General features: G+C 34.8%; 2 protein-coding genes across 2 annotated transcripts; one reads left to right on the top strand and one right to left on the bottom strand.

Moving 5' to 3' along the window:
* Positions 1-609: 609 nt before the first annotated feature.
* On the bottom strand, positions 610-4,309 carry LOC132645328 (subtilisin-like protease SBT1.4). Its single transcript, XM_060362260.1, has 2 exons — positions 3,627-4,309; positions 610-2,779 (listed from the first exon to the last, which is right to left on the bottom strand). Exons 1-2 carry the CDS (start codon positions 4,054-4,056, stop codon positions 879-881), a joined length of 2,331 nt encoding a protein of 776 aa, XP_060218243.1. The 5' UTR covers positions 4,057-4,309; the 3' UTR covers positions 610-878.
* Positions 4,310-7,153: 2,844 nt separating this feature from the next.
* Positions 7,154-8,191, top strand: LOC132618223 (rop guanine nucleotide exchange factor 5-like). Its single transcript, XM_060333319.1, has 2 exons — positions 7,154-7,650; positions 7,726-8,191. Exons 1-2 carry the CDS (start codon positions 7,576-7,578, stop codon positions 8,092-8,094), a joined length of 444 nt encoding a protein of 147 aa, XP_060189302.1. The 5' UTR covers positions 7,154-7,575; the 3' UTR covers positions 8,095-8,191.
* The last annotated feature ends 13,925 nt before the right edge of the window (positions 8,192-22,116 follow it).

Genomic DNA, 22,116 nt, shown 5'->3' with positions numbered 1-22,116 from the left:
TTTGAATTCAATGGGAAAAAGCATCTCCCTTCTCCCCCTCTCCCTCCCCCCCAAACAAAAAACCCGACCCAAACCCCTCCAGCCAAAGGATGAGTGCCCAAAACTTGCGGCTATTGATCCTGGTCTGATGAGAAAAAGTTGAAGTCACACAGTGTTAACCAAATATGCTTGGATATCAGGACTATTTGATTATGTCATTCATATCCTTCATGCAAAGAAAGGGCTAATGACAGACATCCCCGTCAAACAGAACCGCTGACATGCTCTCTTTCAGCCATGTTATTTTACTTTCACTAGATGCTAACATGTTTCTTTATTTGTCCCTCATCCCTCATTCTTTATGGTGCCAAGTCTTTACAGAAACTGTTTGCTTGCTGCTTAGATTTGCTGATCTTGATTCCTTTAGCCGATTGTGAGGTGCTTTGATAGTCTGTCTGGTGGTTTTGGGCGGCCATGATTGTGTTTTGGGAGGGTCTCTTCTTCTCCTTCGTCCTTTTATATACAAGTCAGCACTCCTTGCTCTTTGATTTTGTATTGCTCAACTCTGTTCGTTTGGCTGTGTTGGATGTTAAGACTACAGAATTACTAGTATTTTGTCGAAGATTAGAGTCGCGTATAGCTGATCTATTTATTTAACTTCATGAAGTCAAGCACCAAGCTTGTTAATTACTGTGTAACAATCTTCATTCATATGTACATCAATCTGAAAAACATCCGAAACAAGAAAAAAAAAAAGGGAAAGAAAGTGAAATTAACTGGAACTTCAATGGTCCTTAGATGGTATTTCCTCTTCCAGTTTGCCATCATTCAATTTATTGTTCTTCAGTAAAGCATAATTCTTAGCTACATTGTCATGGTGATCCAACAACATCCATTACTTACATGGATGCAGCAGAGTGAAGATGCCAGCGCACCGCAATTGGGCTCCTCACACTGTGAATCCCATCGCTCCACTCAATCGAACCAAATGCAGATCCAATCCCTTTCGCTATCTCCAGTCCACCACTGCTCTTACTCTTAAAGCTAATCTCATACGACAAACTATTATTTTCCTCACTGAAAACAAGCTTCGATGGTGACACGCTCACCTCCACAGATGGAGGTGCGTTCACCTTCACTTCATACACAGCATCTGCATTTTTCCCTACATTTTTCACCACACGCTTGTATTTAACCACAGCATTACTTTCACCGTTAAAAACAACGGAGAATGACGGGTAATTCAGGTCTCCCGGAGTATCCAAACTCCGTTGACTGCAATTCACCCTCGAAGAATCTCTCACGAACACAGCAACATCGTCGCCATCATAGCCAATGCTGCATAGGAAATTCACGTAATCGCTGGTCTCAATATCATAAACCAAACCCGGATCCAGTGCTCGGTTCGGGTCGACATGCCCGGATCCATGAACGAAAGGAGTAGATTCTTTTCCAGTGGCAAGATCACTAAATACCTTACCAGAGTTGTCCAACTTGTAAGCTGTTGTCATGAGTGCTGACTTTATAGCTGCTGGGGTCCACTTAGAGTGGGCCCCTCTAAGTAAAGCAGCTAATCCACTAACATGAGGACACGACATGGAAGTTCCAGAAATAATATTGAATTGCACTCTTCTCAGGTCAATGTCCAAATCAGCTGGGCCATTAGCTCCTGTCCAACCCGCTAAAATGTTGACACCCGGTGCAATAACATCGGGTTTAAGAATCTCCGGTGTCAAATGATTTGGTCCACGGCTTGAGAACGCGGCTACACGTGGCGCTGCCGGAGAGGTCCCAATCACTGTTCCTCTAAACACAATCGTAGCCGTTGGTGATCGATCAGACTTAACATATTTTCTTATCGCATCTCCTGCTTTTTGACCAACCATCGTCGCGGGGAGAAGATGTGAATCTGCAACAAGTTCTTCACCAGAATCAGCCAAATTAGCAAGTATCATCCCGACCCCGCCTGCCAGCTTCACCGCACTTCCTTTCTCGACTCTAGCATTGCCTCCACGGTCACACAGAACAATTTTGCCAGCGACTTTTTTTGCGTCCAACTTTCCTGGATAACAGTATTTGCTACCACATTCCCCGGAATAAACCACTGGCAATTTGGTTTCGTTCAAGGGATCGCCAGAGTACAAGGAAACGCCACCAAATATTCTATTATCTCCTAGAATAACATCTGCTGGAAACTCTCTATCTATTGTTGATGCACCAACAGTGAGTATCCACGGGGCAATGTTCACTGCTGTATAAGCACCAGGACCCGAATTTCCAGCTGAGCATGAGACGAGGACGCCATGTTGGGTTGCACCAAAAGCTCCAATGGCAATGGAGTCATAGAGGTAATGTGGAGCATACCCGTTAGCACCGACAGAAAGTGAAATAACATGCACACCATCATCAACAGCTTGATCCATTGCAGCCAGTATATCAGAATTAAAACAGCCATTTTTCCAGCAAATCTTGTAAACAGCTATTCTTGCTTTTATAGCCATTCCTCTAGCTTCACCTTTTGCATATTGGTAAAAACTAGCATTTGATACTAATGAACCAGCTGCAGTGGATGCTGTATGTGTTCCATGTCCTTCAGTATCTCTTGGTGATTTCGATTCTTTTGTTTCATTCATTGGGCCATGTTTAGCTTCATACCCTTTGTAAAACATTTGAGCACCTATTATTTTCCGATTGCATGAAGTTTCAGGAAAATCTGGTCCAGTCACGCATTTCCCTTTCCAACTTGGAGGAACTGGAGAGAGATCCTCGTCGGAAAAACTCAGTCTTTCCGGCCAGATTCCTGTTGTTTTTTCAAAAGATGGAGCAACAAAAAGATTAAAAGAATAATTAAAAATGTCTCTCAATAATTAGCAATCATTGGGGGCTTTAAATAGCCAACTTGAAGAAAGAAAATTTGCATAGTTAAAAGAGTTAAGGGTCAAAAACACACCTCAATTATCACTTTTTTTTTTTTAGTTTCTAATTAAACTATCAGGTGTGAGAGTTTCCTAACTAAACTAACAAAACACACCTAAATTATCAGCTATTCACTTTTCCTATCTAAACTATCACCAACAGCTAATTTGCAGAACACACCTCAACTATTAGTTGTTTTGCAACCTTTACAACATAGTAGGTGATAGTTCAGGTAGGAAAAGAACACACCTCAACTATTAATTGTTTTGCAACTTTTGCAACCTCGGTAATAGTTCAAGCAGGAAAAGTGAACAACTGATAGTTGAGTTGTTTTGCTAACTAGTCGGTCATAATTTAGGTAGGAAATTAAAAAAAAAAAAATATACTTGAGGTGTGTTTTTTACCCTTATCTCCGGTTAAAACTCAAAACAACTTAGTAAAATATATCAACAAACAAATCAACAAACCCAATGTAATCTCACAAAGTGAATTTGGGGAGGACTGTACGCAAACTTTACCCTTATCTTGAGAAGATAGAGAGTTTATTAGCAAGAAGGTAAAGAGTTTGTTGTCGATAGACCGTCAGCTCAAAGAAAGATGAAAAAGAAGCTCAACAAACTAATTTATCCCATAGAAATTCAAAGTTTTAAAAAGTAGGTTCATCCTAAAACTAAGAAACTTAATATGCTAAAAAAGTTACTGCAATAACTGAAAGCAATTTTTAAAAATACCTGTGTCCAGAACTCCAACAATGACGTCGTCAGCGTAGTCGGAGTTGGGCCATAGGCCAAAGGTATCAGCAAGTCCCAAGAAGGTAGGAGTATGTGTGGTGTGGAGATGGTTGACTTGGTCAGGAAGGACAGAGATTACGCCGGGAATACGGCGGAGCTGATCAGCCTGCGCGGCGCTGAGGCGGGCGGAGAAGCCCACCGCAGCGCGTTTGTAGGTGTAGAGGATATTAGAAGGGTGTTGAGAGAGTGGAGAAACGGATCGGATAATTGAGGAGTACCAATGGTGGTGGGTGGTGAAAACATGGGGTTTGTCGGATTTGGAAACGTGGATTATGAAGGTTTCGTGATCGTTGGATTGGATGGAGAGGGTCAACGGAGTGAGGCAGAAAGAGATTATTAAAAGGAATGAAAGAACGGAAATGTCTCCCATTGTAGACAGGAGGAAAAAGTGATCGGCGAAGTGTTGACGGAATGAGATATGTAGGAAAGTAGAAGAAGCCAATTGAATGGGACTTATTGGGCCACGTTGAAGATGCTGATTGATTCACTTTCCATTACTTTGGGTATCCAGCCAGATATTTTTATAATGGATAAATGATGATAATTCATTGTTTAATTGGAATAAACTGAGACCTACAACATTATTGTCTATAGCTCTTATTTGTTTCTTGCAAGTTGCTTCTCTCCTACAAATAATACACGCAACCCATGATTTTGTCCATGCCCATGCAGAGTGTTGAGTGTGATATGATTTTGATAAGTAGAATATGATTGTGGTACTGGTATGTATTGCTATTAGATTTTTTTTTTCTTTTTTATGTCCCCATATTCGGCGAAACCAGAAAATCGTAGTATTTTTTTTGTGACTTCGATAGAGTAATCTTCTCTGTAGTTTCCCAGTTTTATCTTTTTCGGATGTCTTCCAAGGGACACTTTGATTGATAGTATAATCACTATACATAGAAGAGTTAAAACTCGTATGTTTAAAATCATAACATTTGGTCACTTCAATATGAAGTCGTAGCATTCATATATTGGCTTTTAGTGGATTTGGAGCTATTCAATAGCCCAAAAAAATTATGATTATTTTATACATTGAATAGGCTGATAATAAAGATAAGGCAAGCAGGATTAGAATCTCCTAATCAGCAATTAAATGCTCACTGATAGTCCCGTTCTCGCCGATGTCTTTTGTGATGTTGTTCATTTGTAGAATGAATATATTCCTCATTTCATCCACATACATAGTTGCAGATTTGACGTTGTCCTTTCACCAACCCCTTTCACATGTTGCCCAATCAACGAAAAAAACATTTTTTTCACATTCAGATGTTCTAATCACAAGAAATCATAACTATAATTAATTATGCATTCTGTATAGCCGCAAAGCACTTTCAAATCTTTGAGTTCTATTTTGGTTGAAGTATAATCCAAAGTCGAAATCACAAATCTTATAAACCCTATTATTCTTGGAATAGTCATTCAAAGAATTAAAGAACATATCCTAACAACTTACAGAATCTTTTATTTTCTTGAAGATCACCGATATAAGCGATTGATCACTTCATAAGCATTACTACTTGTTAGGTTTGTAATAGTTTTGATGCTCTCTCTCATCGAAGACATAACTTATAAAATAAATAAAAGTTAAATCTCTCTGATTGTTTTTAGATGGCCACGCTTTTCAAAATATCTCTTTGACGTAAACAAACACAAACGTATTCTACTATCTACTATATTAGAGAAATGGGAGTTGGATGGACGAACATAGGGGTATTATGGAGATTACGCACTTCTTACCCACTGCATTGTCTATTTTATCCCTCTGAACTTTAACTTAAAGTTGTCCCTATTGAGGGCAAATTAGTAATTTGGTCTCCCTTCTCTCTTAAAAATTAACACGTCAATGTTTCCAGAAGCTACTCAATGTTCTATAGATATTTATGCTCATTCTGTGTTTTCACTTTCTTTTTGCTAAGACGAGCCCAAATTACTTACTCTCTGTTATGTTATAGCAGTCTGCTTCTACTGATTTTTCTGCATGACATTTCTATTTTTTTATACTCAAACTAGTTTCAGGAAGTATCAGCCATTTCTCACCTGCCCAGCACAAATATCAAGGAATTAGTGTTAAATTCTTAAATAATACAATAATTATTAATTTTTTGATCTAAAGTGATTGATAATTTGGATGGAGGGAGTACTACTTACTCCATTCCGCCCATTTTAACTGTCTGCCAATTTTAACTGTCGTTTTTAGCTCAAGAAATTATTCAAAATAATTGCCACTTTAAAAATTCCAGATTAAAGTTGGCAAATTATACCGTTAACGTCAATGAAAGTAGTTGTTGGGCTAAATGGTCAAAAGATACTTTTAACATGATGTGATATTGTCCGCTTTGGGCCAAGCCCGCTCGATTTCCCCAAAAGGCCTCACATCATTAAGAGTATTCAATTCATTATAAATAGCTCCCTTTTCTTTTCAGCTATCAATGTGGTACTTTGTTCGCACACCCAACAATCTCCCCCTCGAACTAAGTTCCACGTGACTCATTATCATACCGCGGGTCAGAGATTCAACATGTCTGTGTGCCACCCACACTGTCAGAGTATTTACGGTCACCGAAGCACAAAGGCTGTAAATGCGTCTTCAAAGCTACGGGTAAAGGTTGTAAACCGACCCATAGTCGGGCAAAGGCACTAAGCCGGGCCCCACGCCACACTTCGCCATCTTCATACTCATCCTGCCAAACCATTGGCTCTGATACCAGTTGTTGTTGGGCTAAAACGGCCCAAAGATGCTCTTAACATGATGTGATATTGTCCGCTTTGGGCCAAGCCCGCACGGTTTTCCCCAAAAGGCCTCACATCATTAAGAGTATCCAACTCTTTATAAGTAGCTCCTTTTTCTTTCCAGCTACCGATGTGGTACTTTGTTCACACACCCAACAATCTCCCCCTCGAACTAAGTTTCACATGACTCATTACCATAACTTACGGGTCAGAGATTCAACATGTCTGTGTGCCACCCACATCGTTAAAGTATTTACGGTCACCGAAGCCTAAAGGCTGTGTATGCGTCTTCAAAGCTATGGGTAAATTTCGTAAACCAGCCCATAGACGGGCAAAGGCACTAAGCCGAGCTCCACGCCACACTCTGCCATCTTTATACTGGTCCCGCCAAACCATTGACTCTGATACCAGTTGTTGGGCTAAACGGTCCAAAAATACTCTTAACATGATGTGATATTGTCCGCTTTGGGCCAAGCCCACACGGTTTTCCCCAAAAGGCCTCACATCATTAAGAGTATCAAACTCCTTATAAATAGCTCCCTTTTCTTTTCAGCTATCAATGTGGTACTTTGTTCGCACACCCAACAGTAGTTCTTTTTAATAGTTATCAATTCTCAAAAAACATATACTCTCTCCGGATAAAAAAGAGTGTCCACTTAACCTTTTTTTTGGATCAAAAGAGTGTCCACTTATCAAATCAATAAAGAATTAATCTTGTCTTTTCATATTTGCCCATATTAATTATGTGATCAAATCTCAATGCCCATTTAATAAGGGGCAGTTTAGTCAAATTACCTATTTTTTCTAGGAGTTACTCCCTCCGTCCCGTAATAAATCACCTTAGTCAAAAACACGCATATTAAGAAACCAATAATGCAATGTGAAGTTTGCCAAATTACCCCTATATAATAAAAATAAATTACTTTTACCTTTTGATTAGAGCATGCATAAGAAGTAAACCTTTTGACATTGGGAATCCAACAATACCAAGTTACTATGTGGCTTTTTCCAATCATCATTTAGATGTTACTTTATTGTCTAATGGTAGAATTGAAAAAAACTAGTCAATTTATATCTTGGTTTCCTAAGGTGACGCTTATTAGTGGTTGATGGGGGAGACAAGAGGGAGTCGCTTGCTGAGAGAACTGAAAACCTCATGCTTTGCCTCAAGCAACGATTCCCTGGCCTAACCCAAACTACTTTAGATGCCAGCAATATTCAGCACAACAAGGTTTGTTACTACTACTTTCTTCCTGGTGCTCTCTCTCATACAATTCAGTGACAAGATTTTCCTGTATCATTTCAGGATGTAGGAAAGTCCATCTTAGAGAGCTACTCAAGAGTCCTTGAGAGTTTGGCATTCAATATTGTGGCACGAATTGATGATCTACTATACGTGGACGACTTAACTAGGCAGTCTGATAAGCTGTCAGCGATTGCCCACAAAAAGGTGTCAGCCACCCCATATAGAACACCAAACTTTTCACCTGTGCCTCTGATAAGCCCTGCAAGGGGGGAGAGAACTCCATTTCTCACTGCAAATACTAGTAATAAACTAGCTCGACGTGGCATCGGAGTAAAGAGAGTCTTGTCAAATTATCTCGGCTGCGAAGCAAAGACAAAGAATTCATTGGAGGCCTTTGCTTTATGGGATAAAAATAATTGGCTAAGGTGACACTTATTATGAGCAGAGGGAGTAGTATTTTCTTAAGGGGTGTGCAAATGTCTAAGTGGACACTCTTTTTGATCCGAAGAGAGTAATAGATAAAGAGTAACTTAGTACTCCCTCCGGATCAAAAAAAGTGTTCATTTAGTCTTTTTTTCTTGGGTAAAAAAAAAGTGTTCACTTATTAAATGAAGAAACAATTAGTCTTATCTTTTCAAATTTACCCCTATTAAGTGTTATGTGATCAAATCTCAATGTCTATTTAATTAGGGGTAATTTAGTCAATTTACATATTATTTTCTTAGAGTGAGTAGTTTCTTAAGGGGTGTGCAAATGACTAAGTAAGCCTGGCAACCGGTTTGACCGGAACCAGACTGGTAATCGGTTATAAAACCGGCCGGTTTCTGGTCTAAAAATCGAAACCGGCCACCGGTTTCAAACTGGAAACCGGACCGGTCCGGTTTGAAACGTTAGAAAACCTTTTTTTTTATAGTATTTATTAGTATATTGTAGGTATATTTACATATGTTATATAAGTTTATATATTTACTGACTAACAACATATACGTATATATATATATTAAGTTATACTACATATACCTAAACTATACATTTACTGACTAACATCATATACGTATATATATATATATATATATATATATATATATATATATTAAGTTATAAGCTTAAGTTATACTACATATACCTAAAATATACTAAGAATATACTTAGGTAGATCCCTGACCATCTCCCAAGATGATTTTGCTGTAGAACGATTTGGATTAGGAGGTCTAGGATGATGTCTTCTTCGCCACACATAAATTGATGCCTCCACACGGTTTGCTATCTCTAAAGCAACATAACTTATATATAGTTATAAGTTAGATATATATGTTTAAGTTATATGTATACTATATATAGTTATAAGTTATATATATATATATATATATATATATATATATATATATATATATATATATATATAAAAGTTATATCTATACTATATATATTTATAACTTATATATATGTTTAAGTTATATGTATATTATATATACATATATATGTTTAAGTTGTATGTATACTATATATAGTTATAAGTTATATATATATGTTTAAGTTTTATATATATATATATATGTTTAAGTTATATGTATTATAACTTCAGTTATTTATAACTTAAGTTTTTTCTAAGTTTATAAATTCCTATTTTATAAATTAAGTATATTTATATTATAAGTATATTCTTAGTATATTTTAGTTATTTTTCAAGTATATAACTTTCTAGTTTTTAATTTAAGTAGATGTGTATTATAAGTATATTCTTAGTATATTTTAGGTATACTAAGGCATTTCCAAAGGTATAGCCTCAACCCAAGACACTTACAAACAGACCGTATTAGGTAATCTTCATTTTAGACCTACATCTTCATTAGAAAGGAATACTATGGAAAGAATACAATTCAGAGTTAATAGCTTAGTAGCCTTCTAGCCATCAAATTGGACTTTTATTTTCTAATCCTATTTCATTAATTAATTCTTCTGCTTCTGAGTCTGATGAGTCTGTTTTGATTTTTTCTTCAGTGTCTACACTTACTATAGAATATATGCTTTCTGTATCTAACATATATTCGTCTACATTTATTAATGTTTCTTGAAAATCTTCAATTAGCTGAGATTTTTTTTTTTTTAATAATCTGGACTCTGTCGAGTTATGAATCTTATTACACTGTTCATCTTTTTCTCTTAATCTTAGTTCTTAACCACACTCCAGTTACCATGGCCAACATCGTCCTTTATCATTTGGACATTAAAACGCCCTTTCAAACACCTAGGACTTTGCAGGTTAATTCATTGAGTATATTAAGAAATGAAGAGAATAACCATATACTAAGAGTAATAGATTCATAATAACAAGTAAGTAATTACTCAAACATAATATATTAATTAAACATGGGATAATTTACATAGTAGAGAGATAAGTATAGAAAACATAATTAAAAACTTACATGATTTGAAGATGGAGAGAGGTTTCCCTTTCGGGGAACCTGAAAACTATTTCACACTAATAGAAAATAACCTCAAGGCTTAATACTATTTTACAAGGAAGTTTATATTACAAAAGGTTTTGATAGAAAAAGGGGTTGGGGCATTTTGAAAGAAAAGGGGAATATGGAGCTTTTCTTGAGAGAAGTGTCAGATGCTTCTTTCTCGATGATCTTGCTTCTCCACAAATGCTACTATTTATAGGTGTCTGGCGGACTTCAACTCCGGATTTCAAATTTGTGAAAAATCTTTTGAGTTCAGCGGGTGCTCTTGGGGCCCCATCGTCACGTGAAATTTTTCAAAAGATACTTTGTTTTTTTGTCCGTTTGCTGAGGTGTCTCGTTACTTTATTAAAGTTACTACTTTATTAGAGCTACTTTAATAAAGTCTTCTTTTTCTGAGATGTCTTTGTCGTGTGTTATCATTATTGCCTCCACTAAAAGTCTTCTTTTTCTTTTTCTGAAATGTCTTTGCCTTGTGCTTCCACTAAAGTCTTCTTTTTTCTGCAATATCTTCTTTTTGATTTTGTATTCTTGTGATATCATTATTGTCTCCATTAATTCTTGTCTATGTATCCAAATTGTGTAGAGCAACCGAATCAAAACTCATGCCTGAGTTTACATCATTCGAATCTTGAGAGTCTTAAAATGCACTGTCCTGGAAATTAATGTCATCTCCTTCGAAATTGGTATCAGAGTAGGCTAACATATAGAAATATAGGAATACAGACCAACACATAAAAATAGGAATACAGACCAAGGGATATTGGTTGTATATTTGATAAACTTATTTCTTCATCTTCGCTATCTGTTTCTTTTTGTTTTCCTTTTTCTAGTTTACATAATCTAGTTTCTGATTCATTTATTCTTGTTTCTAATGTTATCATTCTTAGATTAATAGTAGGGTCTTCAATTTTCTTATGCGTTTCCTCTTTATTTATTTTTGTTTTAAATTCTTTTTCTATACACATTGTACATCCTTCTATATAACAATTTTTACATTTAGCCCGTTTGTCTCTACTAGGATACCATTTACAAAAGAAATACGTATTACTATCTGATCCTTTATTTCTTTCGAACTCATGGTTACAGTCTCCCGCTATATTTTCTAAATTATCTATTGCTTCTAAGTCTAGATTTTCTAATCCTATTTCATTAATAAGATAAACATATAGATAAAAATCCTAGTCCAGAATTATCTCCAAGTCAAGGGATGTCACCAATCCATAGTTCAGATTTCGAAGGAGATGATATTAATTTCTAGGACAGTGCATTTCAAGACTCTCAAGATCCGAATGATGTAGACTCAGGCATGACTAACTGAATCGGTTGCTCTACACAATTTGGATACATAGACAAGCATTAATGGAGACAATAATGATATCACAAGAAGACAAAATCAAAAAGAAGATATTGCAGAAAAAGAAAACTTTAGTGGAAGCACAAGACAAAGACATTTCAGGAAAGAAAAAGAGAAGACTTTAGTGGAAGCACAAGACAAAGACATTTCAGAAAAAAAAAAAAAAAGACTTTTAGTGGAGGCAATAATGATAGCACAAGACAAAGACATCTCAGAAAAAGAAGACTTTATTAAAGTAGCTCTAATAAAGTAGTAGCTTTAATAAAGTAACTGGACAGCTCAACAAACGGACAAAAATATAAAGTATCTTTTTAATCTGGACTCTGTTCAGTTACGAATTTTATTACACTGTTCCTAAAAAATTAGGAACAATAAAGATACTTACAAGAATTAAAATAGATGATTATGAGATAGAAACATTAGCATTAGTGGATTCAGGGTGCACAAAGTGCATAATAAATAAAAGAATAGTTTCACCTAATTTAATAAACATTCTAGAGAAATCAGTTGCAGCCATGCAAATGGATGGGACTCATTACATATATAGACATTATGTTCATAAGGCATACATTAGTTTTATAAATACATGTTCAGAATTCTATAAACCAAGCTATAAAATGGATAAGATATGGGTAGAAGACCTTAATATAAATGTAGATTTTATCATAGGATTAGACTTTACGTTACATAATAATGACAGTTGTATGATTACAAGAGATGGAGTAATTTTCTTAAAAAATATTACTCAAAAGGTTGTGTTTTCTTATAGAGGTAACTAGTATGGCTTAAATCGCTTCTGGATCTGCTTTTGAGAGTATTTCGTAGATCCTATATGTCCTAATAATTTATATTCTAATCCTGATATTATATCTATTAATTCTTGTAATCTTAACTGATTCTCTTTAGTACTACTTAGTCTGATATATTCTGGGTACAGTCTTTCTAACTCTTGTTTTACCTCTAAATAGTTATCTTGCATTACCCTAATGGGATAAATTTTACTTTCTGTTCTAGATGTCTAATACGATCTTCAGCTCTAACTATCGTCGTTGGTGAAATATATTTTCCAATTAAAGTTATTTCTTAAACTTAGTATTGTTATATATTATCATGCAAGTCTTGGCGATGGACTATATCTATATATCTACAATATTCAGTTAAAAACTTCCTTGTTTTTCTAAGATTTGTAAGTCTTTTTCGAGTTAAATATATCATACGATAATTATGAATTATATATTTAGTAAAACTATGTTGCCTCATATAATATTGTCTATAAACAGGTATAGGGGTTTGTCTTCTTTGTCGTGCAGAGAATGGTTTTCTCATAAAATATAGTCTAAAATATAGTTTAGAATATAGGTTTAGGCCCGAAAATCTTCTTGCTCTGATACCAAAGTGATAGGGGGGGGGGGGGGTTATATTTTTTGTTTCAATATAAATATAGATAGAAATATAGAGTGATTTTTAGCAAATATTTTAAATAATCCTACTCGGTACTCCCTCACTCCTTCATTCCTCTTATCATGTAGGTATATTTATTATTTTCTATCTATCTCCCAATTTTTTTTTTAATAATCTGGACGCTGTCCAGTTATGAATCTTATGACACTGTTCATCTCTTTCTCTTAATCTTAGTTCTTAACCACACCCAATTACCATGACCAACATCGTCCTTTACAGGTTAATCCATTGAGTATATTAAGAAATTAAGAGAATAACCATAAACCAAGAGTAATAGATTCATAATAACAAGTAAGTAATTACTCAAACATAGTATATTAATTAAACATGGAATAATTTACATAGTAGGGAGATAAGTACAGAAAACATAGTTAAAAACTTACATGATTTGAAGATGGAGAGAGGTTTCCCTTTCGGGGAACCCGAAAACTACTTCACACTAATAGAAAATAACCTCAAGGCTTAATACTATTTTACAAGGAATTTTATATTACAAAAGGTTTTGACTGAAAAAGGGGTTGGGGCATTTTGAAAGAGAAGGGGAATATGGAGCTTTTCTTGAGAGAAGTGTTAGATGCTTCTTTCTCGATGATCTTGCTTCTCCACAAATGCTGCTATTTATAGGTGCCTGGCGGACTTCAACTCCGGATTTCAAATTTGTGAAGAATCTTTTGAGTTCAGCTGGGTGCTCTTGGGGCCCCATCGTCACGTGAAATTTTTCAAAAAATACTTTATTTTTTTGTCCGTTTGCTGAGTTGTCCCGTTACTTTATTAAAGCTACTACTTTATTAGAGCTACTTTAATAAAGTCTTCTTTTTCTGAGATGTCTTTGTCGTGTGTTATCATTATTGCCTCCACTAAAAGTCTTCTTTTTCTTTTTCTGAAATGTCTTTGTCTTGTACTTCCACTAAAGTCTTCTTTTTTTTGCAATATCTTTTTTTTTATTTTGTCTTCTTGTGATATCATTATTGTCTCCATTAATTCTTGTCTATGTATCCAAATTGTGTAGAGAAATCGAATCAAAACTCATGCCTGAATCTACATCATTCGGATCTTGAGAGTCTTGAAATGCACTGTCCTGAAAATTAATATCATCTCCTTCAAAATCTGAACTATGGATTGGTGACATCCCTTGACTTGGAGATAATTCTGGACTAGGATTTTTAACTATATGTTTATCTTGTTCTTTTGTCTGAATTTTTTTTGCTAGTGTCTCTTTTACTATATTTTCTATTTTTTCGTTCTTTTTCTTTTTTGCAAGTAGGCCTTTCTTTGTAGAAATTGCTCCTTTCGTAAGTGTCTTTGGTAGTCTCCGTCTTGTCTGGAGAGATGAACATCCCTCATCTTTACTTTTTGACAAAGTGACAGCCATCAACGGATTTGATGAGTCTTTACCGGCTACCGTTTGAACCGGACTAGCTGTATCTTTACCCGATACAGTGGGTCTAACTGCATTTATTGGGGAATGCACACCCGTCTCATCCATTTTTGTCTGAGATGGAGAACTCTATGATTGCAACCGCTTGTAGTCTTTGTTCCAATATTTTTACTTGATCTAAGAGTTTCATTTTTTCTTGAACCAATGTCTCTTTCTGCTGATTTAGTCTCTTGACCACTTCAGTCATAGTAGAACAGTGATCACAAAAAATCACCTTGTCTGTGTCTTTTTGTATGTTGTACTGAGGGAATTTTTCTGGATTTTGTCTAAGAGCTGGAGAAATATAATAATTTGGACCCAACATTCCTCTAGCATAGTCTAATGCCTCAGTAAAATAATTAAATCCTTTAAAAAGTGGTTTTCTTATGTCTTTAATAGAGTTTAAAACTTCTATCCATGTTTGAAAAATACCATTAGTTTTACCATGAATTACAATATAAAATTTAAATTTTTTGTCTAAATTTCTGTCTGTGAAATACTGATAAAGAGAATTTATAGTAGCTACAAAATGTTTGGCGTCTTTTCTATTATGCGAAATCCATAGATTGTCTACCAAACATCTCTGTTGTTTGTCTATTACATATTCTGGTAATACTTTAAAAGTCCAATTTGATGGCTGGAAGGCTACTAAGCTATTAACTCCGAATTGTATTCTTTCCATAGTATTCCTTTCTAATGAAGATGTAGGTCTAAAATGAAGATTACCTAATACGGTCTGTTTGTAAGTGTCATCGGTTGAGGCTATGCCTTTCCCCTTGTCTGTTGTCTGAGAACTGGAAGGTCTCATGCTGTTCAAATAGAAAATCAGTTAGCAGTAATCTTTAGTCTACTTAATTGGTCTGCTAAATTATTATCTTTCCCTTTTATATGTTCAAATTTTAAATTATAAATTGAAATGGTATCTAGAAAATTTAGCCATCTTCGTCTACTACTATTTTTATCATTTTTTTTTATAGAATTTAACTATAGCTTCGCAGTCTGTTCTAACTAGTATTTCTGGTTTATTTAAGATATATAGTCTAAAGCTATTTAATCCGTATATTACAGCTAAAATCTCTGCATCTATACTACCCATATTTCCTTTTTCTTTATACTTACCACTTTGATAAGCACATATCTTTTCTTCACTTTTATTGCTATATTTATTTGGTTTTGCTTTTAGTACTGCTCCCCATCTTTCAAAACTACCATCTGTTTCTACAATTAAATAATCTGTTTCTAGTGGCATATTTAAATTGGGAATAATTTTTATTTTTTCTTTGATTTTTTGTACTAATTTAATGTCTTTAGTATTAAAGTATTTTGACCATTAGATCCAGTCTTGAAATACAATGGTCCTACTATTTTTCCTTAATCTTTTATAAAATTTCTAGCATAATTGACTATTTCTAAAAAAATTTGTAATTCTTTAACATTGTCTAACTTATCTGGCATTTCCAAAGCTTTCTTGGCTATATGAGGTTGTAACTTTATTTTACGTTCTCCTAGTACTACTTCTAAAAAGTTTATATAATTTTTACATAATTCTATCTTTTTATTACTAATTATTATTCCATTTTCTACAAATAGTCTAAATACCGTTTGTAGGTGTCCTAAGTGTTCTTTAATATCTCTGCTAAACACTAGTATATCATCTACATACACTAATACAAACCTTTTGTATTCTCCAAATATACTATCCATTTTCTTTGAAAAATTGGCGGAGCTGTCTTTAATCCAAATGACATTACTAACCATTCGAAATGTCCTTCAGGACAGGTAAATGCCGTCCATTCTATACTTTCTTCATGCATTCGTACCTGGCAATATCCTGATTTACAATCAAATTTACTAAATAGTTTCTTTCCTTGTATTCTATTTATTAATTATGTCTTATCTGGTAGCTTATATCCATCTGTCCTATTATTATCATTAAGTCTTTTATAATTTATTACCATTCTTGCTTTTCCTCTCACTATTTCACTATGGTTTCTTACCATAAATGCTGCAGATCTATGTTTAGAAGTAGATCTCCGTATTACTCCTAAATCTCATAGTTCTTTTATTTGTATTTTGAAATCTTCTATATCTTGATTTGTTGCTTCAATAGAAGCTGTCTTAATTACATAGTCTGGGTTTATTATATCTAATTTACATACAATCCTATTATTTTTCCAATGTTTTAACGGTTTTTCCCCTATAATTTCTATTTCATCTAGTATTTTTATTATATTATCTAGGTCTTTTTGATTTTTTATTTCTCCTATTCTTTCTATTCCTGTTTTAAAATTATATAACTCTGTTTCTATATCTATTAGAGTATAATCTTTTCTAATATATTTTCATTTTCTAGTATTTTCTCCTCTTCTAGAATTAAATTCTTTGTCTCTGTCTTACTTTTGCAACATGTATTATTCTCTTGACAGTCTTTACAACAACTATCTTCCTTCTTGTGCAGGTTTATTTGGTCTGTGGTAGGGATCTTCTTATGACGGATTCTAGTTTCAGTCTTAAGAGCTTGTACTGGTGTATGAGTAATATTTTTTATGAAAATTACTCCATCTCTTGTAATCATACAACTTCCATTATTATGTAACATAAAGTCTAATCCTATGACAAAATCTACATTTATATTAAGGTCTCTTACCCATATCTTATCCATTTTATAGCTTGGTTTATAGAATTCTGAACATGTATTTATAAAACTAATGTATGCCTTATGAACATAATGTCTATATATGTTATGAGTCCCAATCGCGAAGAGTTCATGATCTATAATGTTGTTGCATTGCCTCATGATCTAAAAGTGGATTATTTCCACCAACATCAATACCTAAATTAGGTGTTTCGTTCACAAATGTTTCCTTATTAAACCCACCCCTAACAATACCCCTACTACCGGCACCACGTCTAAATCTCTTCGCCATTATTAAATAGAATTAATTTAAATCACACTCAAATAAATCACAAGAAAATAAATTGCAACAAATTAAATTGCTAGAATTAAATTGCGTAAATTAAATAGCGAAAAATAAAGATAGAGTTGGAACAAAGGTATCAAATTGTCGGACTAATTTCCAACAAAGTGAAGGCGGCTAGAATTGCAAATCCACCAAAGCTACTTTGGATTGTTGCAAAATCACCAACTCCACCAACAATATTATAATTGCAAAATTAATAATTGAAACTAGAATAAAACTTTATAATATTTAATTGAGAGAAATTGAGAGAAAGAGAAGAGGGAATTGGTGTGGATTAAAATGAAAATAGAGAGGGGTTTATATAGGGGTGGGGGATGGGTTAAAGTGTTAAAAAAAAAAGTTTGGGGGGGTTGGGGGGGCCAAAAGGGGAGTTTGGAACCGTTTGTCAACAGTCATTTTTGCAAATGGACCGTTGGCCAACGGTCCAACCCATTTATCCAACAACTACATTTAAAAAAAAAAAAAAATTGACCGGTTTAACCGGTCCCGTTCCGGTCCCAAAAAATCAAAACCGGACCTGTAGGTTTTAAACGGTTAACCGAAACCGGTAAACCGGTTCCAGTTCCGATTTTACCGGTTTGAACCGGTTGCCAGGCTTATGGCTAAGTGAACTCTTTTTTTTTTTTTTTTTTTTTTTATCCGGAGGGAGTAAACTATACCTTATATATATTTATTATTTGTTTCTTAAATGAACACCATTAAAATGGGAGGGAGTGAGTACTAATCTTCAGTCAGTCAAGTAGATTGCAGTTGTGCTGAATATTTGATCTATTCAAACCGATAACCAGTTCTCTGCTGATTAGTCTTTTCTTCATTTAACCAACTTTCAGTCACCAGTTTCGTGATGGTACTGCAGTTCCTTCTGGCTTTGAAAACTTTTGATTGGGCCTAGAGTGAATTGAAGAGATGATGAGTTTCCGCAAGAAGTTTAAGCTAGCTTTTGTTGATTCAGACTATATAGCTGAAGTTGTTGAAGCTTCTGCCCAAGATTACGAGGGAGGAATTGGAGAGGTTCAAGTATGTAAATCCAACTAACAAACTAATAACATAATGTCTAAGTAATACATTGCACAACACTTCTGCTTTTTTATGGTGATGATGCCATCTAAACTTATTCACTTGGATTTGGACGGGATCAAATATTGATTAGCTAACTTACCTACTTGTTTGTCATTCATTTGATCATCTCAGCTTTGAAATAACAGGGTGTCATGCGGAAGCTAATAATTGCAAACTTTGAACGAAGATAAATCAGATAACAATGAAAATCTACTAAAAAGGAATAATATCATAATATGATTTGATCAAGTGACCTGCATATTGAAAAACTAATATAAAAAAAGAAAACATTAAAATTAAGAGAGAATAATCTCCCTCTTAACGAAACTCTTGTAATGACTACATTGTGGATGCTCTTATGTCTTTTGTGTGAGAGAGACGAATCTTCAATTTATAGAAGAACGAAACTTTTCCTCCAAGAAAGGATTATCCAATTATGGAAGAGATCACCAAGGAAACATTTTCCATCAAGAAAACATTTCTGAAATAAAACACAATTATGGTAGAATTCAAATAAGGTAGGAAATTCAAGCCAAACCCTAACAAATCTCCCCTCGGCCTGAACTTTTTGTTGAAATAATCTTGATTCCCATCTTCATATAATCTTTATCACTGTTACTCTTGCCATGGTTAAAAATAAAGTTAAAAATATTATGGGTTAAAAATTGGTTTTAAAACATTTTGTTTTTATTTTCAAAGATGCAGCAAGAGAGAATTTTGAAAATATGATTGAAACTTCGTCTCCACATGTAGCACTTTAATTTTTTATTTTTATTTTTGACTTATTGGATAAAAATCTTCATTATCGACAATAGGCTGCAACTTGATCTGAACCTGTCTTCAACCTCGTTGAACCATTAGCTTTGATACCACTTGTTGGGATCGAAATAACAAGGCGTCGTGTGGAAGCTAATAATTACAAACCTCGAACTACGATAAATCATATAACAACGAAAATCTACTAAAAAGGAATAATATTGTAATATGATTTGGTCAAGTGACCTACATATTGAACTAATATAAAAAAGAAAACATTAAAACAAAGAGAGAATAATCTCCCCCTTAACGAAACTCTTTTAATGACTACATTGTGGATGCTCTTATATTTTTTTTGTGTGAGAGAGACGAATCTTCAATTTATAGAAGAACGGAACTTTTCCTCCAAAAAAGGATTATCCAAATATGGAAGAAATATTTTCCACCAAGGAAATGTTTTCGATCAAGAAAACATTTTTGAAATAAAATACAATTATGGTAGAATCCAAACAAGGTAGGAAAGTCAAGCCAAACCCTAACACTTACTAATCCAGCTTGGTGTCAGATAATAACAACCCTTCTGTAGATCCTTTTTTTCCTTTTCAATTATATGGCACATTGGATGTAAGAACAGATGAACTAGTACTTCCAATGGAGGCGTTTTAGAACATCGATCTCAAATGAACAAGTTCTCACTCAAGGGATGCACATGGAAAGCAAATTTCACAATTTTTCTTCTCCTTTTCTGTCATCATCCAATGCTTTCCGACAAAACAATGGAAGCACTTAGGCATTGTTACTAAAATGAGTGTTTGAAGGTTGATACTGCAGGTGTTATCGTTAAAAACAAGGTGTAGCACTGCCAATTTTAGCATATCATATTGCCTAAAAGGAGAGTTCTGTTTGAAACTCTGCATAGGAATAGCATTCTAATTTTAAAATGTAGTCGTTTGGGTTATGGAACTAAAGTAATATTTTTGGTAACTAAATTTTCATTTACTTTCTCTTTTCTTAATTGAATTGAAGTGTGAAGTGGAGCTGCAAGCTGTAGATAGTCAATGCTTTGGTTAAAACATAAAACTAAGCTGCCTGTGTTCCAGTGTTGATATATTGAAGTGATATATGTTCCCTCAGACCCTAACTATTCAGAAGCAAAACCATGCAGGAAATTACTGATATATCTGAGTTTTTTTGGGATTAAGTCGACAACTGAATGGATCAATCATTCCTTCTGAACATGAGTTCAATTCCTTGCTCCAAACTCTCATTGTGTATTGCCACTTCTTTTGCTTTTAAGTTACAATTTTTGTATCTGGTTAATTTTTTTTGCTTGTAATTTCATTGTATCTAAAGTACATTTTCTTTTTTGTTCGAATCAAACTAATGAGAAGCTTTTGCTGGCTATTGGAACGCACTTGTTGTCTAGGAGTAGGAATTTGCATTCTAAAGCTATTAAGTTAGTTTGATTATAAACATTTTCACCAAAAGCTACTTCAATTAATTTTGACTTATTTGTTGAAGGCCCTAACCATATGATGTTGAAGGTGCGGTGGAGATTTGTAATTTAAGATCAGGAGGCCATTATGTTCATTGTTATCCTGGAACTTACAATGTATTGTCTGTGCACAGATGTGGAATCCTCTTGGAATAGTTGGTGTAATCACGGCCTTCAAATTCCCACGCGCTGTTCCTGGTGAGAGATTGAAAATTATAACCATTTTTAATGGTTGGCTTGTTTCTTATGTTTGCAGCTTCATTATAGTTTATTCTTGTTGCATCATGAAAATTCTTAGTGGTGGATCAGCTCTCTCTCTCTCTCTCTCTCTCAGTGATGAATCAAACTACTGAAACTCTCTTCTTTCAGTTTCAGAATCCCGTTCCTTCAATTTCTGCCTACATGCTTACTAGATACCACTTGCTAAGATTGCCACTCGCTTTCTGAAATGTTTGTTGCCGAACTCTTTGCATGGGATGCTTTTGTATCCTGTTGTTCCTAAATGCACACCCAAGTATACATGGTCGACAAGCAATAATATGATGAGATTGACTTATCACTCTAGGGAGTTATCAAGTTTAAGGTATATATCCTGAAATGAGGCTATGAATTGTTTAGATGGACAATTATTTTGCACGACTATGTTGATAAGTACTTGTCACGACCAGATCAGAGGGCCATGACGGGCACCCAGAGCTAACCTACCGAGCACCTCTTAACATATCCTCATAATCACATCTAGGTGGGCCACATGGCTAACTCATAATTTTCATGCGCCAAATAACACAAATTTTCATCGAAAGTAGGCGTCTTTATATAAACATCACTAACAGTGCCCATATATACACAAGCCGGCAAGGCTATCAAAATGATATACAAAATATGAGCCGACAAGGATGAGGGATATCTAGCTATACACATCTGTCTACGAGCCTCTACGGAGAGCGTGTAATATCATAAAGACGGGACAGGACCCCGCCATGCCCATGTATGTACACAAAAAAATAATACCAACTACTGCAGCTCCGGATCAAATGGAACACTGTTATGCAATCTCTGATGAAGCACCCTAGGGGTCGAGTCTGTCTCCTGCGGGCATGAACGCAGCGTCCACATACAAAAGGACGTCAGTACGGATAATGTACTGAGTATTTAAAGCATTGGTAGTAACATAGTAAAAGCATGAAGGATAACATAAAATAGGAGGGTCATTTATACCTCTTGAGACGTTCATCATTCTTACTTAACCTTTTTCTAAAGAAAACTTTCCATACATATACGTGTACATATAATAATATCATACCCGACCATGCAGGTTCGGTGTTATCCATACCCGGCCATAACAAGGCTCGGTGTTGTCCGTACCCAACTGCAGTGGTGTGCGCGCAATAGATATTATAGCCGGCCATATAGGCTCGGTGTCACAACATGGCTTTATATATACTCCCTCCGTTTCAATT

This window comes from Lycium barbarum, chromosome 1 (genome assembly GCF_019175385.1).
Source record: "Lycium barbarum isolate Lr01 chromosome 1, ASM1917538v2, whole genome shotgun sequence".
In the NCBI taxonomy this organism is placed as follows: domain Eukaryota; kingdom Viridiplantae; phylum Streptophyta; class Magnoliopsida; order Solanales; family Solanaceae; genus Lycium; species Lycium barbarum.
This window is presented reverse-complemented; position numbering and strand designations above follow the sequence as displayed.

Excerpts from the sequence above, each read along its gene's own strand:
- LOC132645328 (XM_060362260.1), bottom strand. The coding sequence starts at position 4,056 with ATGGGAGACATTTCCGTTCTTTCATTCCTTTTAATAATCTCTTTCTGC. Across the intron at positions 2,780-3,626 it reads TGTTGGAGTTCTGGACACAG|GAATCTGGCCGGAAAGACTG; the intron begins GTATTTTTAAAA and ends AAAAAACAACAG.
- LOC132618223 (XM_060333319.1), top strand. The coding sequence starts at position 7,576 with ATGCTTTGCCTCAAGCAACGATTCCCTGGCCTAACCCAAACTACTTTA. Across the intron at positions 7,651-7,725 it reads GCAATATTCAGCACAACAAG|GATGTAGGAAAGTCCATCTT; the intron begins GTTTGTTACTAC and ends GTATCATTTCAG.